At 51.3% G+C, this 23,412-nt stretch overlaps 1 protein-coding gene across 2 annotated transcripts; it reads right to left on the bottom strand.

Annotated features, from left to right (window-relative positions):
• Positions 1–1,963: 1,963 nt before the first annotated feature.
• On the bottom strand, positions 1,964–22,383 carry SCARB1 (scavenger receptor class B member 1). Of its 2 annotated transcripts, none has more exons than XM_056345048.1 (12): positions 22,160–22,383; positions 18,140–18,297; positions 16,278–16,419; positions 15,640–15,843; positions 15,138–15,233; positions 14,436–14,548; positions 12,324–12,490; positions 11,545–11,663; positions 9,828–9,901; positions 8,896–8,947; positions 8,351–8,419; positions 1,964–5,927 (listed from the first exon to the last, which is right to left on the bottom strand). In XM_056345048.1, the coding sequence occupies exons 1-12, from the start codon at positions 22,277–22,279 to the stop codon at positions 5,802–5,804; spliced, it is 1,440 nt and encodes a 479-aa protein (XP_056201023.1). In that variant the 5' UTR covers positions 22,280–22,383; the 3' UTR covers positions 1,964–5,801. The 2 variants fall into 2 exon arrangements, with proteins under 2 accessions (XP_056201023.1, XP_056201014.1); XM_056345039.1 differs by having other exon boundaries at positions 1,964–2,480; positions 8,273–8,419; positions 22,160–22,379.
• Positions 22,384–23,412: the final 1,029 nt, after the last annotated feature.

The following is a 23,412-nucleotide window of genomic DNA, read 5'->3' as shown; positions in this document are numbered from 1 at the left end:
CGCAGCGCCTCGCCCCCGCCAAGCTCCCTGGCATCCCGCCCGGCACTCCCGGGCACCCCCCGCATCCCGCCAGGCACCTCCCCCACATCCTGCCCAGCACCCACGGGCACCCCTCGCATCCCACGTGGCACCCCCTGGCACCTCCCCACATCCCACCTGGCACCCCTCAACATCCTGCCCAGCACTCCCCCTGCATCCTGCCTGGCACCCCTCAGCAAACCCCTGCATCCCACCCAACATGCCCCGACAGCCCAGCACCCCCCAGCCACAGCGGTTCTCATTCTCCTGAGAATAAGAACTCATGCAGCATCTTCTTCTGCAAAGCCAAAACACCACAAAGCCTGTGCTAGGACCAATATCCCAGTATTTTACTTGTTTTCACCTGTACAACAGCAATTACCACCAGTACGTCATTAAAGCCCCAAGCAGGTGAGCCCAAGGGTAGTTATCTTTGACCTGCCGCTGGCTTTGCCAAATGCCGCTGGGTCGGGTTCACGTGAGTTGCTGGATGAAGAGTCCTGGAGCGCCTGAGGTGGTGCCCTGTTCCCTGTTCCAGTTCCCATCACCACTTGCTGAGGCTGTAGGTTGTGAGCTGCGTGCTGCGGGGTGGGTAAGTTTGGATTCCAAGGGGAGCAGGAGTTTTCAGCTGTAGTTTAAGCATCACACTCAGTGAGGACACGTGCCACAGCCCAGCAGTACTGGCCACAAGAAGGGGCTTGGTTGGTCGCATCACACCTGCGAGAGGCGCTTTGGGCACCCAAGGACATCCACACTATGGACCACGTGCTGGGTAGACACTACCCTTCCCCTGTATGACCTGGTCTATGTCACAGCTGTTTCCACGATAAGGCAGCCTAAGCCCAGCTGCAGAACTGGGGACATGGCCACCAACTGGGGAATGCGCCAATGTAGGAACTGCTGGGCTTGGGTTTAGCTCCTGTCTCTTCCTGTCTAGGAAGAGGGACGGAGGGATAAGAGGGGAAATATTGCTCATCCCACTAAAAAATCACAGGGCTGTCCTAGGCAATTGCAACTGTTTCCAGACCAGACAGCATCAACACCACAAACAGTGCAACAAGTTCTCTGGTCTGAGAGAGACCAGAGACTCCCCCTGCTCTGTTTTGCCCATGCTAGAGGCACCAGCACCGGCCCCTTTGGTTTCCCAAAGGGCTACCGCAGCTCCTGGTTGGAAGCAGGGAAGGCAGGTGTGGTAGACAGCTACTGACTGGTAGCTAGCCAAGAATATCCCTGGGCTTTGGGCTTCTTTCCCATTACAGAGTGACCCCAGCCCACCCACCCAGTTAGAATCCAGCCCCAGAACCCCCCAAGACATCATTCTAGAAACTTGCAGTATTTTCATCAAAACCTACTAAGGCCATTGTTACTTTCCTGATTACACATAGCTTCCTCCATCTCAAAAGCACAAGTATCTTTGTTAACACTCAAGGACACGGTCAAGCTTCTGCCCGTTCCTGTCCTGCGTGCAGGCAGCACGACTGGAGGGACGCGGTGGCCTCCCAGCACCGCTGGTGCACGGCCAGAAGAGCTGCCTCTGGATTGCTGAGCAGGCAGCAGGGACAACTGTCAGGAGCTGAGTGACAAGTCAGATGTACCGCCGAGTTTTTTGGCAAGCCTCATCTCACACTGTCACCTAAGGCAAGGAGAGACTTAAGTTAAAGGGCTGTGGGCTGGAATCACTGGAGCACAAGGTCATGGCACTGAATCGGGACTTTAAAAAAGTCACCACTGTACTCTCCAACTCATGCAAAGGCTGGAGCAACCCCAGCAGGCTCCAGGTAGCCTGGGAAGAGACATCACTGAAGTAACAGCAACCAGAATTGATTTGCGGTTTAGTCCAGTCACATCAAGTGGCAATAAAACCGTAAGTGGCTTCAGGATTGCAAGCCCCATTTGTGTGAGATGAACGGTGGCTTTTAAAAAGACCACTAAGTCCCATCAGTGCTACATATACAAACCTCATTTATTTTAAAGGCTCCTGTTAAAGTGCCTTTTATTCCTAGCAATTGGCAGTTTTAAATTGCAAAGTAACTTCTCAGGTCAGCCAGCAACCATCTTCACTCCTGCTGGCCCACAGGGAGAGAGGGGCTGAGGCAAAGGCCAGCCCCTTGGGGACATGTGTTCTCTAACGCTGTGTTTTGAGCACCTGGATGAGGCGTCCCATGCCCCAGTGTGGGGGGCCGGTGCAGCAGTCCTGTCCCATGGCTTTGCCATGGTGTGCAGGGTCCCCGTTGAGTTGCCCAGGAGGACTTCGCCTTCCAGAGACCTCTAGGGACGCAAAGCAGGTCTTGCCCCTAGCATGGATGTGTCCCGGTGGGAAGCATGCTGGGGCTGGCGGCTCAGGCTTCGGCATCGTCCTGGCTCATTGTGTCAGCGTCATGTAGGAGCGGCGTTGTCTCAGAGGAGGGGGGCGGTTTGCTCTGATTGGCGGGGCGGCGCAGGTTCTTCTCTGCAGCGGGTCTCTGGAGAGGAGAGGACAGCAGTTACAGCCGCGCACTCAGTGATGGCACCACGGCCAGACCTTAATCTGTCACCACATCCCCACTTGGGACACCCCCCCCCCCAAACCTCCTGGACTTTCTCATGACCAAGAACCCTTTTCTGTAGGCTTCTTAAATTGAAGATTTTTGTATCTCCTCCTCTAACAAAATAAAGTTATTTCCATTCCTGCCCACCGATACACGTAACACCACCCAAACACCCAACCTGAGAGCTCCATCACCCAGCAGAGGAGCTACAGGACAAATCAGCTTGCTGCACAGCACCAGCGAAGATGAAAGAGAGATGGGGAGGGTCTTCTCTCAGGGACACAACAGCTTAAAGAGCCCCAGACCCCAGCAGCAGTAGATACAGACAGCACCCAACCCTAGCATAACAGTAAGGGCAACCTCTGGGGAAGGTGAAGGATGGAAGCTGGTACCTTCTGGCACCACGACAAAGGGTCCTGCTCCACCAGAGCTTACAATCACCAAATAGGTTCACCTCCTTCAAAGTTGAAGAGGAGCCAGATATGCTTTCAAGCAGATCTTGTGGGCCCCTTGACACTAATTCATACAAGACCCCCAGGAGGAAGCAGTACATGACAGCAGTGGGTCACTCCCTGCTGCTGGTGACAGAGGCGCCCATCTGCCCACCTGACTTGCCATCTAGAGACATTTGCTGCTTGCTGGGGACCTGGATCTGGGGCATTGTGGAGGGACCATAAGGCTCGTCCAGCCCTTTGACTGTTACCCATTGCTGCTGCTGCATGTGCACCAATGATACCACCAGGGCCACCTGGAAAGTACCAAAAATAACTACAGAGCTCAGGTGTGGGGAGATAGGGCAGAAAAGCTGGTGGGTATTCATGGATAATCTCCTCCAAGCTCAAGAGTGGTCCATCCCAATAACCATCCCTAGTCAGGCAAAAATACCAGCAGGCCTGTGGGAATGACCAAGGAGCTCCTGGCCAAACTCAGATGCAAAAAGGAAGAATACAGAATGTGGAAGCAGGGACAGGTAACCTAGCAGAAATAAGGGACACTCAGCATGCAGGGATGAAGTTCAGAAAGCAAGACCAACTGGAACTGCAGCTGGCCAGAGATGTCAGAGACAACAAGAGCATCTGTAAGTACACAAGTGACAAAAGGAAGACTAGGGAACACGTGGACCTGTTGCTGAATGAGGCAGGGGACCCCAGAGACCAGGGGAAAATCTGGAGCAAGGAAAACGTACCCTTGGTGGAAGAGTATGAGGTCAGAAAATATTTAAGCAACCTAGACATGCATAACTCCATGGACCCTGATGAGGTGTACCCACAAGTGCCAAGTATCACAGCAAGGCTACTCCCCATAATCTTTGAACAACCCTAGCAACTGGGAGAAGTGCCCAAAGACTGGAGAAAAGCAAGCATCACTCCTATCTTGAAGACGTTCAAGAAGGAAGACCATGGGAACTGCAGGGCAGTCAGCCACCCTCCGGTCCTTGGGAAGGTGATGGAGCTGCTAACCCTAGGAAGCATTTCCAGGCACATGAAGGACATGAAAGTCACCAGGAGTAGTCAGCACGGCTTCACCAAGGGGTAATCACGCTTGACCAATCTAATAATCTTCTACAATGCAATGGCTGACTCAGTAGGTGAGGGGAGAGCAGTGGATATTGTGTACTGGCACTTTGGTAAGGCTTTTGACACTGTCTCACATAAGAACCTTGTAGAGGAGCCACGAAACACGGGCTGGATGAGCAGAGAGTGAGGTGGGTTGGAAACTGGCTGAACAGCCAGGCCCAGAGGGTCATGAGAAATAGCATGAAATCCAGTTGGAGGCCAGTAACTAGCGGTATACACAAGGGGTCATTACTGGGTCCGATCCTGTTTAACATCTTTATTAGTGATCTGTCAGTTTGCTGATGACACAACTGGGAGGAGTGGCTGATAGACCAGAGGGTCAGGCTGCTCTTCAGAGGGACCCCAACAGGCTGGAGAAATGGGCTGACGGGAACCTCATGAGGTTCAACAAGAGGATGTGCAAAGTCTTGCACCTGGGGAAGAACAACCCCATACCCCAGTACACACCAGGGGCCACCCAACTCTTAAGCAGCTTGGCAGAAAAGGACCTGAGGGTGCCAGTGGACACCAAGTTGAACATGAGCGAGCAGCGTGCCTGTGTAGTGAAGGCAGCTAACTATCCTGGGCTGCATTAGGAGTGTCGTCAACAGGTCGAGGGAGGTGATCCTTCCCCTCTGCTCATCACTGGTGAGGCCACACGTGGAGTACTCTGTCCAGTTCTGGGCTTCCCAGGACAAGAGAGATGGAGCTACATGAAACAGTCCAGCAAAGAGCCACTAAAATGATTAAGGGACTACAGCATCTCTTATGTGATCAAAGGCTAAGAGAGCTGGGACTGTTTAGCCTGGAGAAGAAAAGGCTCAGGGGGATTTTACCAATGTATACACTTATCTGGAGGCAGGGTGTAAATACAGAGCCAGGCTCTTCTCAGTGGTGTCCAGGGGACAGGACAAGAGCCCATAGGCACAAATGTAAACACAGGAGGTTCCATCTGAACATTAGGAAACACTTTTTGGGTTTCTTTTTTTTTTTTTTTTTTTCTTTTTTAAACTGTGAAAACTGTAAAAACTGGAACAGGTTGCCCAGAGAGGTTGGGGGAATCTCCATCCTCGGAGATATTAAGAGACATCTGGACACTGTCCTGAGCAACCCAGCTCTAGGTGACCCTGCTTGAGCAGGGAGGATGGACTAGATGACCTCCAGAGGTCCCTTCCAACCTCAACGACTCAGTGATTTTGTGATCCTGTAATACAAATCCAGATATTTTATGTATCAGAAATTCCCTCTTGAAAGCCTTTCTGTCAAGGCTCCCTGCATGCAGGAGGGGAGTGATGCCCACCAGTTGACTACCTCTGTTATCCCCATGAGTTTTTACCCATTCAAAAACTTACCTCTGGATCTTAACACACTTGGAGGTGTGGGGGGAAACAGGCAAGAAAACAGTTTCCTCACACCAATCCTACTTTTCACGCTGATCCCTGCTGATATTATTAGGGCTGCAGATCAGGTAAACCAGGAGAAACAATAAGAGCGTGTACTTGCTGCCTGGTTAAGCGTGAGTATTAAGACATCTAAATTGCCCTGAATAAAGCCATGAGACAACATCATTATATCAAAGCTTGCTAAGAGGGCATGTCTGGTAGATGTGGGCAGTAAACATTTCCGTTTGATTGGTTTTAAGCAAAGTTTAATCAAATCAGGATGAGAGAAAAGCATGTTACCTTGACTGGGTACCCACCTACAGTCTGGCTTCCCGCAACACCGTTCCCTTAACTGGAGGCAGCTTTTTGGCAGAGGTGGCCTGGTTGGCCTTATTACTGTCTGAGTTCTTTTTATTGCTACTCCAAAATAAAGAGCATTTTTCCTAGAAGACAATCAGGCTAGTTTATGGTGCACTTGGACACGAATTCCACGAGCGTTCCAATTTTAGAAGGAGATTTTTAAAATCACTGTTTAACTAGAATCTAGTTATTAATGAAGATTTCAAAATTTAGGTTAAACTAAGTCCTATTTAAGATTTTGGTCAGTGTCAGGCCAGTTTTAAAATGGTCTGTTTGCCTTTTAGAAGTGTCACCACACAGGCTTTAGGCCATGTTAGCAGAGGAGAGCTACAAGGCTGCGTCTGGGCATGTTTTACGTCTGTACAGATTTATGCATTTTTTTGGAACTGCAGGTCCAACAGATTCATTTCAAACTGGCTCCACTTTAAACTAGACTAAGATTTAAGTGTTTCACAGTACCTCATCTAGACGGGGTTTACAGCACACTGCTCCCCTCCAGAAGCCAGAGGCACCCAAGATATTCCAGGATGGAGCTGGGTTCAGGGAGACCTTCATGATGATAGACACATGAAGGTGCAAAAAGTGCCCAGGCTCCGTGTCCCCTCTGACCTCACCTGTGACTTCAAGAGGGAGGACTGTGCATGATTAAGCAATCATCACTAGATCAGCAATACTTCAATCAAATGAGGAACACACCTTGGCTGCAAATTGCTGTCTTCCAGTTCACAGGCTCTTATCTCTTCATTAGGGAGAGACTTTCATGTCGTGTTACTCAGCTTCCTTAGAGATTTATAAGGTCACTGAGGCTTTCTAATCACTTTCCAGGTAGTCAGGCACTTCCTGCAGTTGACTTTTAGCTCTAGCACTGCATGACACTTTTGGCTGAGCACCCAAATACAGCTGGCTTACGTCTGGGTTTGGGATATTTCACAAGTAGATATTCAGTTGACTTGAGTGAATTTAAAATCCAGCTTTTCTTCCTGACCCTGTCTGGCATGGTTAAGGCTCTTTGATACCAGGAATTAAGACTTACACAAAGCAGGGTGAGGAAATGCCAGCCCAAGGCTGCGTAAGGTCTTAGAAGTAGCTGCCCAGCAAATACAGAGGTTTTTCAGATATGCTGGTGCTATGCAGCAGAGCAAAGTGTGTTTGCCAGCAACCACTCGCGCTTGCTGAAGCGGAGAGGTTCAGCACACAATACCCAACCGTCCCAGGAACACACCATGGGCTCCGCTCTGAGCCCTCAGCCCCAGCATCGCTCCCACCCTGCAGGAAAGTGCATGGAGTAACAAGGGGATTTGAGATCATGCGTTTAAGTCAATTAAACAGTTGTAGGCTTGGTTACAATCCAATTACATGATACTCTGAGAACCCTGGCGCTGTTTGGAGTGGGTTTGTATTAGTGCTTCAGTAAGGGCCATTACAGGAGGCTGGGCAAAAGCAGCCCCTTGCATGTGCTGTCCCCCCAGCCTGCTCCCACGCTGAGCATTGCCTCTTCAGCCCCACAAGCAGCCTCTTCACTTCTGCAGCTTTAGAGCTAGCTCATGCCATTTGACTGTAGTGTAAAACCAAATACACTTGCTTTGATATAGGTTAGGGTAGGGAGCTAGATCTCTACTTCAAGAGCTAAGCTTTTAGAGAGCTTAGCGTTATCAGATGGATATTTTGGGGCTGGAGCCACAGATCTCCACCAGGCGTTTTCGCGGGTTTATATTCTGTCCTCGCAGCTCAGCTCAGGCTGATGTGCCAGCCAGGCACCCTCACCCCCCCACCCCACCCGCCACGGGCCAACCTCTACCCTGCTGCCAGCTCCCTGCAGGCTTCGAAGGTCTTTGCTTCCCAGTCAGCCCAGATCCACAAAGGCTTAACTTCCAGAGCTATTTGGAGTAGTTTGCAGAGAAACCAAGTGAGTTTCAGGGAAAGACAGAGTCCGGTCCAGGTTGAGAAGCAGCCACGGTGTTTGTGCTCCTTCTGTGAGAACACAGCAACTACATTTCATTTGTGAACAAGCTGTGCTCAGGTAGCTCCAGCCCCTCAAGAAGGCTCTGTTCAGATTAGAAAACTGTCGGGACTCTGCGGAGATGCACAGATTTGCGCAATGGCACAGACCGGCTGCTTTCTGTGGAGGCTGGGCTGATGAGCTAGTTCTTGCATTAGCTGGATGAGCAGAGAAATACCTCCTCCTACAGGAACCCTCTTCCATCACTGCTGTGCATCAAGGCCAGAAATGCTTTTATATTATCTATTTGCAGCCCAGTTTCTAGATGGCTGAGGAAGTCCTGCTGCTATATGCTGGCACCATTAGGACGCTGCTCGTGGCATCAGCCAATGCTTCCTCAGGAGTGTTAGATTGTCAGCCCGATCGACATCATCTGATTAAGACTGATTTGACTAACAGCATTTCCCACTAGAATCTGCAAGTTCTTACCTGACTCGTTGCCATAAGTACAGCTGCTGCGATAATGAGCGGGACACTCAGCCCAAGGAAGATATACTGCAGGTAGACCATCAGGGACGGGAGCAGCACCAGGTTGGTGTAAAACTGGTTTAGGACTGAGCCTTCAATGGAACCACTCTGCTCAAAAAAGCAAGGCTGTCAGTGGCATTTCCCTCCCATCCAGGGCTGAGACAGATCAGCTGTGCAACTCCTCTCCCACCAGCTCCTCCCAGCATAGCTTAGGGAATTTATGCAAAATTCAGTCAGGCTAGAAGCTTTTACTAAATACTTGGAGTCAGGACACACACACAGCTGGAGGCCGCATTCCCTGGCCCACATTAGCATGCGGATGCTGGCAGTTCTGTTCTGGGCCCTATTTAACCCCACATCTAGGACAGAGCCAGAGGTTTACCAAGTATAGTGCAGGGTTTGTTCAGCTCAGAGGGATTAACGACACAGCCAAGTACTGCAAAGCCTTCTGTTGGTGCTTAATTAGTCTGTCTGGCTTAAAGCTTTATCCAAAGCAGAGTTTCCCCAGCACTGGATGATGGGGATGCAGTTCCCCCCTCCTGCAGGAAAGGCTCTGCGGAATCAGGTTGAGGAAGGCAGCTCACCTCTGAAAACCACAGCAGCGGCAGGACCACCGGCTTAATCTTCCCTGTTTGACTAGAGGGGGATAAATAAATAAATACACACTTAGATTTCTGGTTGATCAGGCCACAATTAGTGCCGTAATTCTTCCTAAAGGGACAGGTCTGACAGACTGATAGTAGCCAGGAGACCAGCATAAGGAAGCAGCAACTCCTGCTGCTTCAGTACGCTGCTCCCTCTCGAGGGACCAGGTCTGACTTGGGTTTTTCATGTAAAAGCAGAGCTCATGCTTCCATTTGTGCCCAACTGCCTGATGACAGAAATAAGTGCCATCCCAAACCAGGGACACTGACTGCAATGGTAAACTTCACACAGCTCCAAGATGTCCCAGTCACCTGCACAGTACCAGAGGGTGGTGCGGCCAAGTTCACAGCATCGGGGCTGTCTGCTGGTGTATGCAGTGCAGTCAGCCAAAGCAGCAAGAGCACACTCCCACCCTGGCGGGTATTTAACATCTGGTACCACACACCTTTGTTACAGAGCCTTTCAGTTTGCTTTCATAGAGCTGAAAGTCTTTTCAGACAAAGGCTTCAACCATCAACGCTGTAGGCTGAGTGTGTTTTGCCTCTTCATGTTGGATGTGACACCTTCCAAGCAGACAACAGGAGCAGCAGTCTGTCCATTGGCTGTCCACTCAGGTGCGGGAATCCTGCAGGGATGCTGCAGGAGCCGAGCGAACAGCCAGCCGCACACTGCACTGCTAAGGGATGGCAGTTTAGGGTCACTGGTATAACTGACTGCACCACACCAGCCAGCTGGCTTCTGCAACCACGACAACTGGTAACCTTAAAGCTACTTCATCTTTGGGGAGAGTAACCTCTGCAGTGACCCCAGCACCAGCAGCACTCCCTGGTTAAGGGAGGGAGATGGACATTTCTAAAAGGTGGCTACTTACAGTATACCAGACACCTGCTTTATGTACAGGTTCAGCTGGAGCTTGATGGAGCAATTCATGGGGATGCCCGTCATCTGCATGGGAAAAGACCAAGCAGTTCATTAGTAAAGCCAACATTTGCATGGAGAGCTTTGCAGAAAAGCAACCCTTTGCTTTCCATTATAGCTGTCTTGGGTGTCATCTTCCAGAGCAATGGATTGGATCACCCAGGGATCCACTGCTGTCACCACCACAAGACCAGGAGCATGGCTGGGGTTTCCACTAAAGTACAAGCCATCAGTCAACCAGGCACCAGTCCCCAGGCTCTGGGAATGACTGACATGGAGGGACAACACTGTCCCCACAGCAGTTTGCAGCCCATCTCCTTTACTTTAACGCTCACCAGCCAGCGAGACTCCCACACAGCAGCATCCAGAAGGGAGCACCACCCTTGGGGTAGCCTGAAGGCACAAGGCTAACCTGAACAGACATGGCTGCTGCAGGAAGCAACATGCTCAGCAGGCAGACAGCAGAGCCAGGGAGGTGATGTGTGACCCAGGGCTTGTAGAACTGAATGTAAGCAAGTTCAAATCACCAAGTAGCATATGCAACCTCTAAGTGACCCGCTAGGCAGGCTGTTTGAATGGCAACTTCAGTGTCTTCTGAAGCCTGATAAGCCCTTTCTGCTGTTTGTCCTACCCACAGCAGGATGGAAACCCCTCAGTGCAAAAATTCACACACAGAGCAAAGGACAAAACAGTTCTCATGACTTGGAACCAACAGACACCACTGCCCAGCAGCACCCTGAGACCATGCCTACAGCACACTTCAAAGCTGGTCTTGTTTACACCCATTAAGGCATTGGTTTCTCATGACACTGCAGTTTTGCAACACTTTAAGGACAGAGAATTTTTATTGGATTGCCCTTGTTTGTAATCAGCAGGCTGGAGCTACATGAGAATACACTTAATTGTACCGTTATCAGTAGATAATTGATACTGTAATAAATTTAATTAGATTTCTATAACTGTGGTAAGAAAAGCAAACAGAGCCCAATGCCCAGATAAGAAGCACAGACCTCACCTCAAGATGGGGATTGGTTTCTTGCCTGAGCAAACATCACTGAGCATTTGGAAGATCTGACCACATGCAACAAAGGCCATGGGTGGAAGATCCCAAAGTCCCCTCCCCACCAGCAGCTGGGACAACGGCTCAGGACACCCCAACTCATCACCACTGGAGTGGTAACTTCCCCCTTACGCTACAGGCATGCAAGAAGTGTAATGCAGCAGCAGCCCAGTGCAAAAGCAGCCAGCTAGATGGGCAGGTTGAGAGATTGGAAGAAGCTGGCCCAAAAATGGTGGCAACAGCTTCAGCTACGGCATGGTCTTCAGGCTTTGCCAGTCAGCTCTCATGGCAATACATGTTTGCAGACTTGGGGCGTAACTGAGCCACTGCTAGACACCCCTCCTGATGTTATAGACCTGAGTCAGTGGAAAGAATTTGACTGTGCTTATCAAAGCAATGCTTGTAATTAGTTCTGCAATTCTCCAGAAGCCAGATAATTATTCTATTAGTTTATAGCTTTGACATTTTTATCTGCACGTGTCCTCACCAGTCTTTGCACTATGGAAACCTGCTCAAAGCACTGCCATGAGAGCAGAGCCAGGCGGCCGGCAGCAGGCTCCCGGACAGTGGCCGCAGCCCCAGGGTGAGGATCCCAGCAGGTCCCACTCACCGGGTGCACGTCCAGGAAGAGCGCGTGCTGTTCCTTGCTAGGGTGCAGCCCTTCGACAGCATCCACCAGGGCTGGGTCGGCATTGTAGAAGTGAGGATGGGAAATGAATATCGGTGCATCTGGATGAGAACAAAGACACCTTCAGGTCATCCAAACCCATCAGAGACTTTTTGTGGAGGTTTTTAAAGCCTTTTGCAGCCCTTGTTCTGAACAGGCTTTTATACTATTCTCCTCTCAGCCAGAAAACTCCTTCCCTTCCCTCCCTGCAGCTTATTCCATGGCTTGGGGAAGGGGGAGATCCAGTGTCCAAGCCACCCTCTGCTCCCACACACCACACAGCGCCACAGTGACTCATTGTACCCAGACACAGGTTAGGAAACCAAGTCCGAATTTCTCATTCCTGCGTGACCTGCACTCAGCGTCCAAAGTTAACATTTAATTTGGCAGTTACGCGCCCTGCTTCTTCCCACCCTTGCTCCCCTGCCCACTCCCTCCCCAGCCCAGGGAACACAATGCTCCCCACCATATCCTTGGACATTCCCACCAGCACCAGGCTGCCATGGGGCCACAGACCAAGAGGACTTTGGGCAGAAGGATTTTCCCTCTTTGCTGAGATGCCTGCAGGAGTGCAAGTGAGAATGCCGTGCACGCGGATCCCAGTGGTATCTTCTAGCACTCCGGCAGATAGTAGAGCCAATTTTCCATCTATCCAAGCTCATATCACATCCCTGCAGTTTAATATTGGTACAGCAAGGACAGCCCAGGAGGAAAGGACTTACTGAGCCTACAGGTACTGACGTTCTGGATGCCAGACTGCATGCAGGGGCAGAAGCCTTCGTTGGGTGGATAGTCCGTGCCATTGGCAAAGAGAGTTTTTGGTGCCACAAAGCGATACGTGGGCACACCTTTGAACTGCCCAGAGCGCTCATACACCAGTGTCATGGATCTGGAAAGGTTTCAGTGGAGAAGGATCAGGATTAGCCAACAGGTTCCCAGCCCAGAACTGGGTTCTTATCTTTGCTGGATAAGATGCAGTTGCAACGTAACTTAGACTTTGAGATCAAGATAAACACTCAGAGCAGTGCTTTGGATGAGGAATGAGTATTTAAGCCATTTGTTCTCCATGTTTTAAGCACAGATAGAGTTGGTCAGGGCTAGTTATGGAGAGAAACCACAGGCTTATAAGTGTGTTTGCAGTATCTAGATGAGATTTGTTTAAAGGCATGTAGTAATCCCCAGGGCTGCTCTCCAAGAGATAATACTCTCTTTGTGCAAGCCTTGCCTCCGAGGTGCTCCATTGCAGTGGATAGACACTGGCTAAATCTCTTTTGCAGCACAATTCTAGCATTACAGGCTGTCAGGGGAGTGGAAAATTTTACTACGTTATGCAGTAAGATTTTTTTTTCTTGATACAACAGGCTAGTGATGTTATGCTGCATTATTGCTACCAGCTGGCCAGGAGAGATGCATGTTTCCAGGAGGGAAGTTTGCTCCCTTCACACTCGAGCGAGGTGTGCAGGAATACTCACAGCTTGGGCAGGCCCAGGGGATGCTTATACCTACAGCTGCCTTCTGATACCAGGACCAAGGATGGGGGATTCAGGGCATGTTCAGCAGTTACATACATGCCTCTTGGCTGTGCTCACCTTCCAGCAAGAAGGCAGAGGCTGCTGCAGCACATCAGCAGGATAAAGCCTTGCCTAGCTCACAGGGACATCCAGGTAGTTGCATCTCGGCATCAGCTGCACTTAATGTGCAAACAGCACAGAAGATGAGCCCTGCACACCCTGCAGCAAGGCAGATATGCTTTTACTCAATCAGCTGACATTTGTGGCTCCTTCCTAGCCAGATAGGCAAGCAGAGAGGCTGAGACAGAGATTTGGGGAGAAGAGAGAGCACCACCTGGTGAAGAGGCAGAGCCACTTCCCTCACAGCACTGTCCAGGGGGAACCTCCTGCGATAACAAGAAACCAAGCTTGGTTTCCTCCACTTCACTTAATAACTTGTCTGGAAACATGCTCTGCTCCCTAGAAGATTTTGGTAATTTTACAGAAACAGGTATTGTGCATTTAAACTTCGATTACTGGTAAACTTCCCTGCAAGTTCTTGGCTCCAGGTCATTTTGGTTTGTGCTGATGTCCCTTTCATAGAGGAATTCCTGCACTAATCCTTGGCTCAGCTGACTGCTTGCTCACTGAAGAGGTCATTGTTCTCTATTCAACGGGAGCACTTGCTTGTTTTGCAGCACTATCTGCAAAACCTGAACTAGTATTGTCTTCCCCAAGCTGGGGACAGAGTTTCATGCCACTGCCTGCCTCCTGGCCTCCTCCCCTCCTTCCAGCCTCAGGGAGTTTCCACACAGGCAGGCTCTGCAGGGTACTTTAACCCCTGTGTGATCGGCTCAGGCCAGTGTGTCTTATAAGGGACAGACATGCACCACAGTGCATGAACTAGGCAGCAAAATGAAAAACCAAAAAAAAAAAAAGCGGCAGCCTGGAGACAGTGGCACAAGCCCCATCTGGCATCACTTCTGCAAGCATTTAGTCAGCTGAAATAGCTCCGCAAATAGTTATAGCTGCGTTTCCTTATGACAACTCTCACTTCTCCCTCTTGCCTCCCACATCTTATCTAGTCTGGTTATCTTTGACTGATTCAACATGGGCAAATTAGACTTCTCCAGTGATTTGGAAGGTATTTATGAACACCACAAGATGCTGCTAATTAAACAACGACACTGTTTGCAAAGTTCAGATACTGCAACACTCGACTGCAGCTGAACTTTACCTACTGAAGCAAGGCCCCAGCCCTCTGCCTAGGTACTCTGCATGCACAGGGTGAGCACTGCAACTCCTGCCACCTGCACAGGGACAAGTTGGCAGCTGTGGTCTCACCTGCAGGCATCAGGGCTGTAGAACTCCAGCGATGTCGGGGACATGAACGGTGGCCACATCTCCCCTGCGGTCCCATTGATCATGTTGCACTCGCTGCTCCGCCAGTAGTTCACCTACAGGACAGGTGTGGAGGGAAGAGATCAGAACAAGGAGCTTGCTGGGGAGTTGGCTCCCACCCCTGCGTGGGACACCCACCACTCTACGCTGCTTCCACAGCAGCTTGAGATAGCAACACTTAGACAGCCAAGATCCTTGCCATTCAGGCACCTGCCCAGTTAATGGAAAATCAGGACAAAATCTGCCTGTCCCAAGTGCTCCCACAGTGGCTGATCTGTAGACTTTGCTGATTTTCATCAGGAGTGGAATTGCACAAGGGAAGAACAAGCACACCTTTAACGAGCGTATTTAAAGTAACATCTTAAACACAGGCCACAGGAACCAGGGACTTCAATCCTTAGAAGCAATCAGCTCCAACAGCATTTCAGGGGGTCCAATGCCACCAACAGTGAGCTGGACATAATGCTTCACGACACATGGCTGCCTTCCAGCAGTGTGCCCGAACAGAAGCTGCAGCAGTTGAAGCCCCATAGAAACCTGCCTTCAAACCTATGACCCAGAGATACCAACGGCACACAGCTTTCAGTTTCTTCTGCTTCAGATCAAATGTTGCCCCTGTATGAGATGTCTGCTGCCTAAACCTACCTTCTTTAGTCCGTTCCATGAATCCACCATGTGAACTCTACTGATGTTCTTCATGCCTGTGTTCACTGTGAACAGCCCTGAATTGGAGTTGTTAAGCTGCAGAGAGAAGAAATTAATTCTTAACCCATTATACACGGCAAGACTGCAATATCTTAATGACTTTGCATGCTTTGTCAGCTCTAGGGGTGCTTCACATACTGTAAGCTACTGAACTTTTACTTATTTCAGTTGCCAGTGACAGCTTCCAACAGATGCATTTCTGCCTAAGGAGAGAATTAAGGCAGCTTTACACAACTGCCACCAGCTACACATGGCTGCTCCAAACAGTTCGTGAGTGGACCGAGTGTCTGGCTGCCTAAGGAGAGAACTAAGGCAGCTTTACACAACCACCACCAGCTACACATGGCTGCTCCAAACAGTTTGTGAGTGGACTGAGTGTCTGGGCTATGCCCAAGACCAATATTGCTGTGATTTTAGTGTTCCTGACCAACAGTTTACTCACCTCCATAAATAAGCCAAATTTCCCCTTGAAAGGGATTAGGCCAGGAACAAACATATTTATTGTGTCTATTAGAGGGTCTTCATACCCCCACATTATCTCCCCCACCGTCCGGTTCATGAATGCCTCCTGTTTCAGGCCAGCCAGGGCTCCACTGAGAAGAAGCTTCACAAAATTTGGCAGGTTTTCCATCATTACAGCTGCTCCCTGGGAAAAAACAAACCTCTGAGATGAGAGTACCATCTTTACCAAAGAGGAAGAAACACATCTTTGGTGCTTAGCAGGGTCCTTCTGCTGCACCAACTCCTAGAGAAAATCCTTTGGACAAACTGAGGCTCACCACTTATTCCCAGTTTGGGAAGAAAGCTGTTGAGGGGTCACAGGCTTCATTTCCCCAAAGGATGCAGACTTAAGCCCAGATGCTTTGCCAGCCCTTCTGCACGCTCTGGTTTTGGATGGGTAACAGCCCAACATGATAACCAATACCCAGAAAGCAGAAAACTGCATTTTATAAGCTTAACCACCTCATTGTTTGATTAGCCTTAAGCCCTTCAAGAAAGTAACCTTTGAGTCAGCATTGGGCATCATCGCTGCCCTCACAAGCTCAGAAGTCGGTACCCATCCAGGAAGCAAGTTCTTACCATCATCAAAATGTTTGGCACAACGATGTACTCATCTTCGGTGCCATTGGACAAGTCCGGCTGGAAGAAGAGTTTCCGGTACTCCAGGTAGGAGACGGTGTCATTGTCATGGAATGTGATATTTGTTTTATACCTGAACTCTCTGCAAAGAGATGGGAGAGATCATGGGAACCTTCTCCCACGTAGTGTCCCTGCAGCACCTGTAGAGCCAGGATGGGCTGCACAGGCCTGGGCTTGCTTCAGAAGAGCAGAGGAAAGAGACCAAACCCCAGCAAGAAGTGAAGGGACAGCAGGGGAGGCAGCGTGCCAGGGAGCAAGCAGTGTCACCCTTGCACCCTGAGCAGGGTTAGGGTGTAGCAGAAGGAGATGGCAGCCCGGGACCAAGGCACCACGCCGAGTGTTTCCTCCCATCTCAAACCCCACCTGACAAGCAGTTGGAGACAAAAACATAAATCTCCTGTCGCTTCACCTACAGCCCTTGAAAAGCCCAGCCCTACCAGACAGACACCCAGACAGGCAGATCTACACCAGAACAACTTGCAAAACAGAAGAGGACCCAACAAGATGCCACAAGACCCACCAACAAGCCCACACTGATCTGCCCCGGAGCTCCCTGACTGCTCCCAGGTTCAGGGCAGCCTGCCCCCGTGTGCAGCATCGTGGCTCTCCTGCTCTGCAGGGCTTGTGGCCACGCCATCGCCCGCACACCACCCAGCATCACACCCCTTCGCCTGTGCCGCAGGGCCACCCAGGCTCACTGAGGCTACGATGCTCCACAGCGGCACGAGGTTGTCCCCAACATCACGAGCCTGTTAAAACTCCCCAGGGAGCTGAAGCTCAGCCCACCAGCAAAACCAAAGTCCGTTACTGTGGAGCCTCTGTTTTATGGCCCACAATAGGGAAGGGCACTAATCTTGCTCAGTGGGAACATAGGGATGCTAATAAGCTTTGCCCCTTTGTTTATTCTTATTTACAGTAAGTAAAGCCTTTTCCCCAAGCCGAGCAACTGATGCCATCACAACATACAGAATCCACATGGTCTTATGGTGTGACCTGACAAGCCCAGAAGAAATGAGGACACGTACATACTGCCAGGTTTCCCCCGAGTGCTACTCAAACAGCTTTGGATTAAACCAGTAATCTTCCCACATGAGCTAGCTTAGGCTGCTGACCTAACTTCGCCTACATGTGTAGGCAATAATATGTTGAATATCTCAATTCACGTGCTCAACTCAACATGAACCATCACTTCACGCTTCAGGTCCAGAGAAGCATCTGGGGCTTCCACCACTATCCACAGCCATGGCAAATATACCCAGCCCCGCTGCAAGTGGACCTGACTAAATTTTAGCGCTCTGTGCTGGTTCTCATGACCAGAGCATTCATGTTAGGCAGATTGTAGGTCTTATGTCAGATAAAGAGGTCTAAGGCAAATCCATAAAGTTTGATACTGAGGTGACTCCAGCTCTAGAGCTGGATGCTTCGATGCACAGTGAAGATGAAACAAGTCCAGTCTGAAGATGAGTGTTGTCCACCACCACCCCATCACCCCTCACACCTATGTTTGGACCGTATCAGCCCAGGTCTGACTGCACAACAGGCAAAGCCAGGAGCATAGGACTGAGCTCCACAACTCAGCAAAGCACAGCCCAGCCCTATCACCCTAGTGCCCAGAGGTCCTACTTGCAGCTTTAGCAAGGTCAGAGCAATTAGAGCACGTTTGGGTCACTTAAAATCCTATGCCACTGGACTCGCACCAAGCACATTAATGCCGTGCCCTCCTGCCAGAGGATCAGCCAGGAGCTGGGCAGGCAGCACAGTGGCCAGGCTTGTGCCCAGCTGGACCACAAGTGGTAGCTGACCTGTAAACATAAGGTCCACGCTGGTTCAGCACCGGCTTCATTCCCAGGAGGACCTCCTTGGGGTTCAGCACTTCAAAGAAGTGCACCGACATGTAGAAAGGAACAGGAATGTCTTTCCACATGCTGAAAGAGATGCTGCTGGGGTCGATCCTGACATTCTGCAAGGAGAAAAAAAAAATATGAGGGGAGGAAAAAAACCAAAAAAAGTAAGAAGACACAATTCTTGTGCTCAGTGGCTGAGCATATCCACCCTCAGCTCCACGTCAGGCCCAGCTGAAGGCGGCAGCTCCAGAAGGGGCTCTCCAGAGGATCCAGGCACGTTATGCAGACTGAAACCGAGCCAGACCCAAACCTGGAACTCTTCTGTATGCAGCAGCATCAAGTTCATGCCACAGGATGCCTGTAGGCTTATTTATTCAGACTCAACTTTCCAGATCCTACCCACAGGATTTTGGAGCTATTTTGATGCGCTGGAGGCTTGCTCTGTGCTAGACAAGCCAGCGCTGAATTATTCACAGCTCTGCACATTTGACTCGCCTGACAGAAGTCACCCCATCCCAAAGGCCTCAGCTCATCTGCCGGCTTTGGCAGCTCCACACAGCCAGAAGCAGGCAAGGGCTGGGAGAGGTGGCAACTGCATGGGTACCAGCAGGGAGGGCCCACTAGATTCCCAAAAAGCAGACGGAGAACTGGGATGGCGACCCAGCTGTGTCCTGACAGCACCGTGCAGGATACCCTGGCTTCCTCCCAGCTGCCATCCTGCAGTGACCTGTAGCTGGTCACAAGGCATGTCACAGGCAATGCACAATCCTGGTTTCCATATCACTGTCCTGTTTGCTGGGAAATGCCTGCAGGAGCCCAAACATGACTTCAGCCCTCATCAGCTCCCCAGCCCAGGAGCCAGCATCTGGGCACATCTGTCTCCACTCCCTCCCTGCCTTCTGGGGGCTGCCTTACAGACATGAGCCTGTTCCTTCTTGAGCTTTTCTTTTGGGCGTGTTCCACCATAATCTTTGCTTCTGCAAGCACAAGCCCTTGCCATGGTTAAGTAACCCTGCCAGCTTATGGAAGCAGGTTTGATCCACTAATTGGTGAACGCACGTGAGCATTCTCCTGTTGCAGCTTGGCAGCCCCACAACAGCTCTCCTGCCCTGGAGCAGCTCGCTCTGACTGTGCACATATTTGCTGCCACAGGGGATTGAGAAGGAAAGCCAGCAGAAGCTTCCCTGCAACGTCCCATCTTTCTTTGGCCACTTCATGGTGAGGCTGTGCTACCCACAAGCAACAGGGCAAGTGGTGGCTCATCCGAGCCCAGATCCTCCAAGCGCTACCCCTGAGCAGACATCTCCACGATGCAGTGTAACCCACCTACAAACCCTTCCCACCTTCATGTCAATGCCCACATGCTGCTGGCCGAGAGCCTCCATCCCGCTGGCCTCAAGGATTTCGTGGCTAAGAAGCAGTGACAGGACAAGTTTTGATTTAGCTTACTTTATAATCCTTACTCCCAATATCCGATAGAGTACGAACAGCAACATCTGTTTTCCTTTACTTGCTTATTCCGTCTTGCACTCTCTTGATCCCTCGTTGCATACACATTGATTTATATAACGCATACCCGGGTCAGATGGAGCTGCACCCCAGCTCCCTGATGCCTTTCTCAGCTCAGCCCTCTCCCATCTGGGCACAGCAGCTCAAGGTCCTCCACAGATCTGCTGCTAAGATCTACTTAACAGGGTACCCTCAGAATTAAGCTACCTGTAGGTCTAAACAGACATGGTCATGTGTCTAAAATAAAAAGAGAGTACTTTTCACTTAGACTGGTGACAAAGTGTCACACAGATCTTTGATCCCTCCTGACCAGGCTGATCCCTGACCCTGAGGAACTGAAAGGAGGAACTGGCTACTGCCCACCTCCTCCAGACAGGACCAGAAGAGCAGCAGCTCCACCAACAGTGCCCAAATCCTGCTTCTCCAGAAGTGAGGCTCCAGCCACCCTGCTGGGTAAAACCAAGAGTTGAGGTTTCCTCTTCAGCTTGAGAGGAGCAGCCACGCTGTGTGCAAGCACAACCCCAGCGTCGGACCACAGCCCTTCCGCCACCCCACTGAAGCACCACAGGTAGCCCTGTCAGTCCTCTCCCAGCTTTCAGGCAGGACAGCACAAGAGCTCCCAGGTGGAACAGAAATGTTAAGAGGCAGATGCAGTCTCACTGTGTTAAAGTACATCTCCTAGGCAGGTCAGCGGCACTCCAAGTGCTTCCAAAACAGCCGCAGCCCCAGGTTTTGCAGGGCCAACGCTGCAGGCAGCAAAGCTGCCAACGCAGATCCAGCTTCTGCGAATGGGGCAAGAGATGGGCTCCAAGTTCCCTGTTTCTGCTGTGTTCCCCTGCATGCTTTACTCAAAGATAGCTTCAAAACTACCACCTGCTTGCAACTAAGTACTTTTCCATCAGTCATGATGGATGCACCATCTTGACCAAGCTCAGGAAGCCAGGATGGACAAACCAGCCTTCACCCACCCAAGCCCAGTCCTTCAAAGCCCAGCTCCTCTTTCCCACACCACGCTCAGGACCAACTCAGCAGTTTCAGTAAGGCACTGGATATTTCTCATCACCCTAGACATCATCAGTCAGTTATTTTTTCCATTTCATGTTAAGCCTCATAAGAGCTCAGGACCATTTTGGGTCATGCTGAAGATGGTGGAGACCAAGGGCTTGAGATGAAGGGAGGAGAAACAAGGGTTGGTCTTTTCGTCAGCTTCTGTTCTCATTGCAAGTTACTAGGATTTAACTAATCAGGTAGAAAGAATCAGGATTAGCTAAAAAGAGGGCAGAAAGGTTTTTGCACCAAAAATATCACTCCTGTTCTGCAGTGGCCGTTCAGCCTTTTATTTGCAGCTACCAGCTCCTGATGTCCACGAAACTGAACAAAGATCAAATTTTACTGCTTAAGCCACAGGACTGTCTGGCTTTGCCCAGCCAGCAGCACTTCCAGCAGGCACATTTACAGGGAAGTCCGTTTTCAGCAGAGACTCTGAGCACATGTAACCGCAGCCGTTGGCCACAGGGTGTTTATTCACCTCTTTCCCCAGAAGCACATTTCCAGGTACTTGACCTGGGGTAGGTGCAAGCTTGGAGAAACGCCAAGACAGGGAGCATGTCTCTTTTGGGCAGGGAGAAAAGCGTTTGGCTAAAGGTGGGAATGAGCCAACGGGTTAACCCGCAGGATAACTGGTATCCCGACAGTGAGGAGAGGAGCACTTGCTCCCAAGATTGCGCAGGAGTTACCGAACAGGCTCACAATTCCACCCACAGCCCCACATCTTAACCATGGGGACAAATGCCCCTTCGGCCTTGGGACCTCTCTTGCATATAAGACAGGTCTTCAAAGAAGCAACCTGTTAGGTTCTCTGTCTAGGAGGAGAGGAAGTCCTGCGGTTGCTCCACGCACCAGGCTCCTTCAGAGTGCTCCTGCACGCCATCTGCCCCACGTGCAGCTGGAAAAGCCTCTCACCAGCACACGTCCGAGCCCGGTCGCTTGCACACCTATTTATAAAAGGAACAGCCAGCGCTCCAGGTCAGGGCAGTAGGGATGGGAGGAACGGCAGGTGCTGGGGCATTGTCCAGCCCAGCACCACCAGCACCATCCCCTGAGCCAAGTCCAGCTACACAAAACTCCCTGGCTCTTCAGGGAGCAGAGCCCATCCAGCCCCCACACTGTTGCTGTAACCAAGGATGGAATATCCCAAGGCTGGATTTGCTCGCCCTGAGATTCCGGAGGCTGCTCAGAGCTGCAGCAGCGGCACCGCCGCAGGGACCCCTCGGCGCCCACCTGCCCCACGCTCCACAAGGCGAAGGTGCCCACGCAGCGGCCCCGGCCATGCACCAGCTGCAGCGCAGCCCGCTCTGCACCACCATCACCGCTGCACCTTGCACCGGCCGCAGGATGCGCGCCAGCCCCCTGCCAAGCCCCCAGCTCCGGCCCCCCCGCCCCAAACACATACACCCCGGCCCCGCTGACCTTGACGACCTCGTCGTTGATGATGAGGGGCCCCACCAGCAGCAGGCAGACCCCCAGGAGGGCGCAGGCCGCCCCCGCCAGCCCCAGCCCCAGCGGCAGCCTGCGGCGTGCCGCGGCCATGGCTCGGCACAGCAGCGCAGAGCCGGCCCGCCGCCCCCAACGCCGCTTTATGTCCCCCCCGCCCGGTGCGGCCCGGCCCGGCCCGGCGCGGCGCAGGCAGCGGGGAGGGGCCAACGAGGCGTGGGCGGGGCGCATTGTCACGCCCCCGGCCCCGCCCACCCAGCGCACTTGGGGCGGGGAGCAGCGCGGCGCGCCAGCCTCTAGGCAACAGAACCCTATACATGTGTCTGAATATAAACCGCTACATTAATATATATAAATACATAAAATATATAAATAAATTTAAAAATACGGGGTGGGGGTGTATGTATACACACACACGGCCCCGGGGCCCCCCGCAGCGCGGCCAAACACCTGCCGTCACAGCAGGGAGTCGGTGTCTCGGAAAGGGGCGAGAACAGCGGCTGAAGGGCGCTGCCCGGCAGCCAGCCGGTAACTCAAGGTTCAACCTCAGGCTCTCCCCGAGGAGAAAATGTCCACCACCCCTTCACCCGCCTCGGTTTTCCCCAAGGAATCAGGTCTTTGGTCCATCTTGCTCACTTGGAGCAGTGCTGGATGAAAGCCTGCTTGCCACTCATCTCTAAAAGCATCTAGAAGTCAGCAGAAAATAAAGAACAAAGGGAAGAGTCCAGCTTGGGACAGCCTATTTTAAAATAATTCTACACATCTTCGTCCAAAATATGAATTGATCTGAGCTAAAGTGTCTGGAAACCGGAGGCACCCACCTGCCCAACGCCACCCTCCAGGCAGGCACAAGCTCACAGCTCACAGCCGGGCAAAGCCCAGCCCCTAGCTCTTGCCATGGCCTGCACCTTGGTGGGACACCTGCATTTGTATCTTTGCACTTAATGGTGTCTTTTTTTTTTTTTTCCTTCTAGACATTTTTACCTTGATAGCTACCTCTGTTTAATGGCCAGAGCACGTGTCTCTGTTCAATACCAGCCAGGTCTCGGCAGGGGAGGCAGCTGCTGGCTGTGCCCCATTTCCCCAGCAGTAATGCTTTCAGCACATGCTGTGCTTTCCTCTACTTTAAATTTTGCTAGAAGGAAATCCTGTGAAAAGAATTTTCCTTCCAAACCCAGTAAACCCAGGTAACATCCAGGAGATGCCCCGAGGCACTGCAGGACCGCACC

Source organism: Falco biarmicus, chromosome 1 (genome assembly GCF_023638135.1).
Source record: "Falco biarmicus isolate bFalBia1 chromosome 1, bFalBia1.pri, whole genome shotgun sequence".
NCBI lineage: Eukaryota > Metazoa > Chordata > Aves > Falconiformes > Falconidae > Falco > Falco biarmicus.
The sequence above is the reverse complement of the archived record's forward strand: the minus strand, read 5'-3'. Positions and strand labels throughout refer to the sequence as shown.

Bases quoted from the DNA above. Each gene is read 5' to 3' on its own strand.
- SCARB1 (XM_056345039.1), bottom strand. From the start codon at position 22,279: ATGGCCGCGGCACGCCGCAGGCTGCCGCTGGGGCTGGGGCTGGCGGGG. The intron at 18,298-22,159 runs GTCAGCGGGGCC...TTCTCCTTGCAG, and splicing joins TCAACGACGAGGTCGTCAAG to AATGTCAGGATCGACCCCAG. The intron at 8,420-8,895 runs GTGAGCTGCCTT...TTTTTTGAGCAG, and splicing joins CGCTGCTGTGGTTTTCAGAG to AGTGGTTCCATTGAAGGCTC.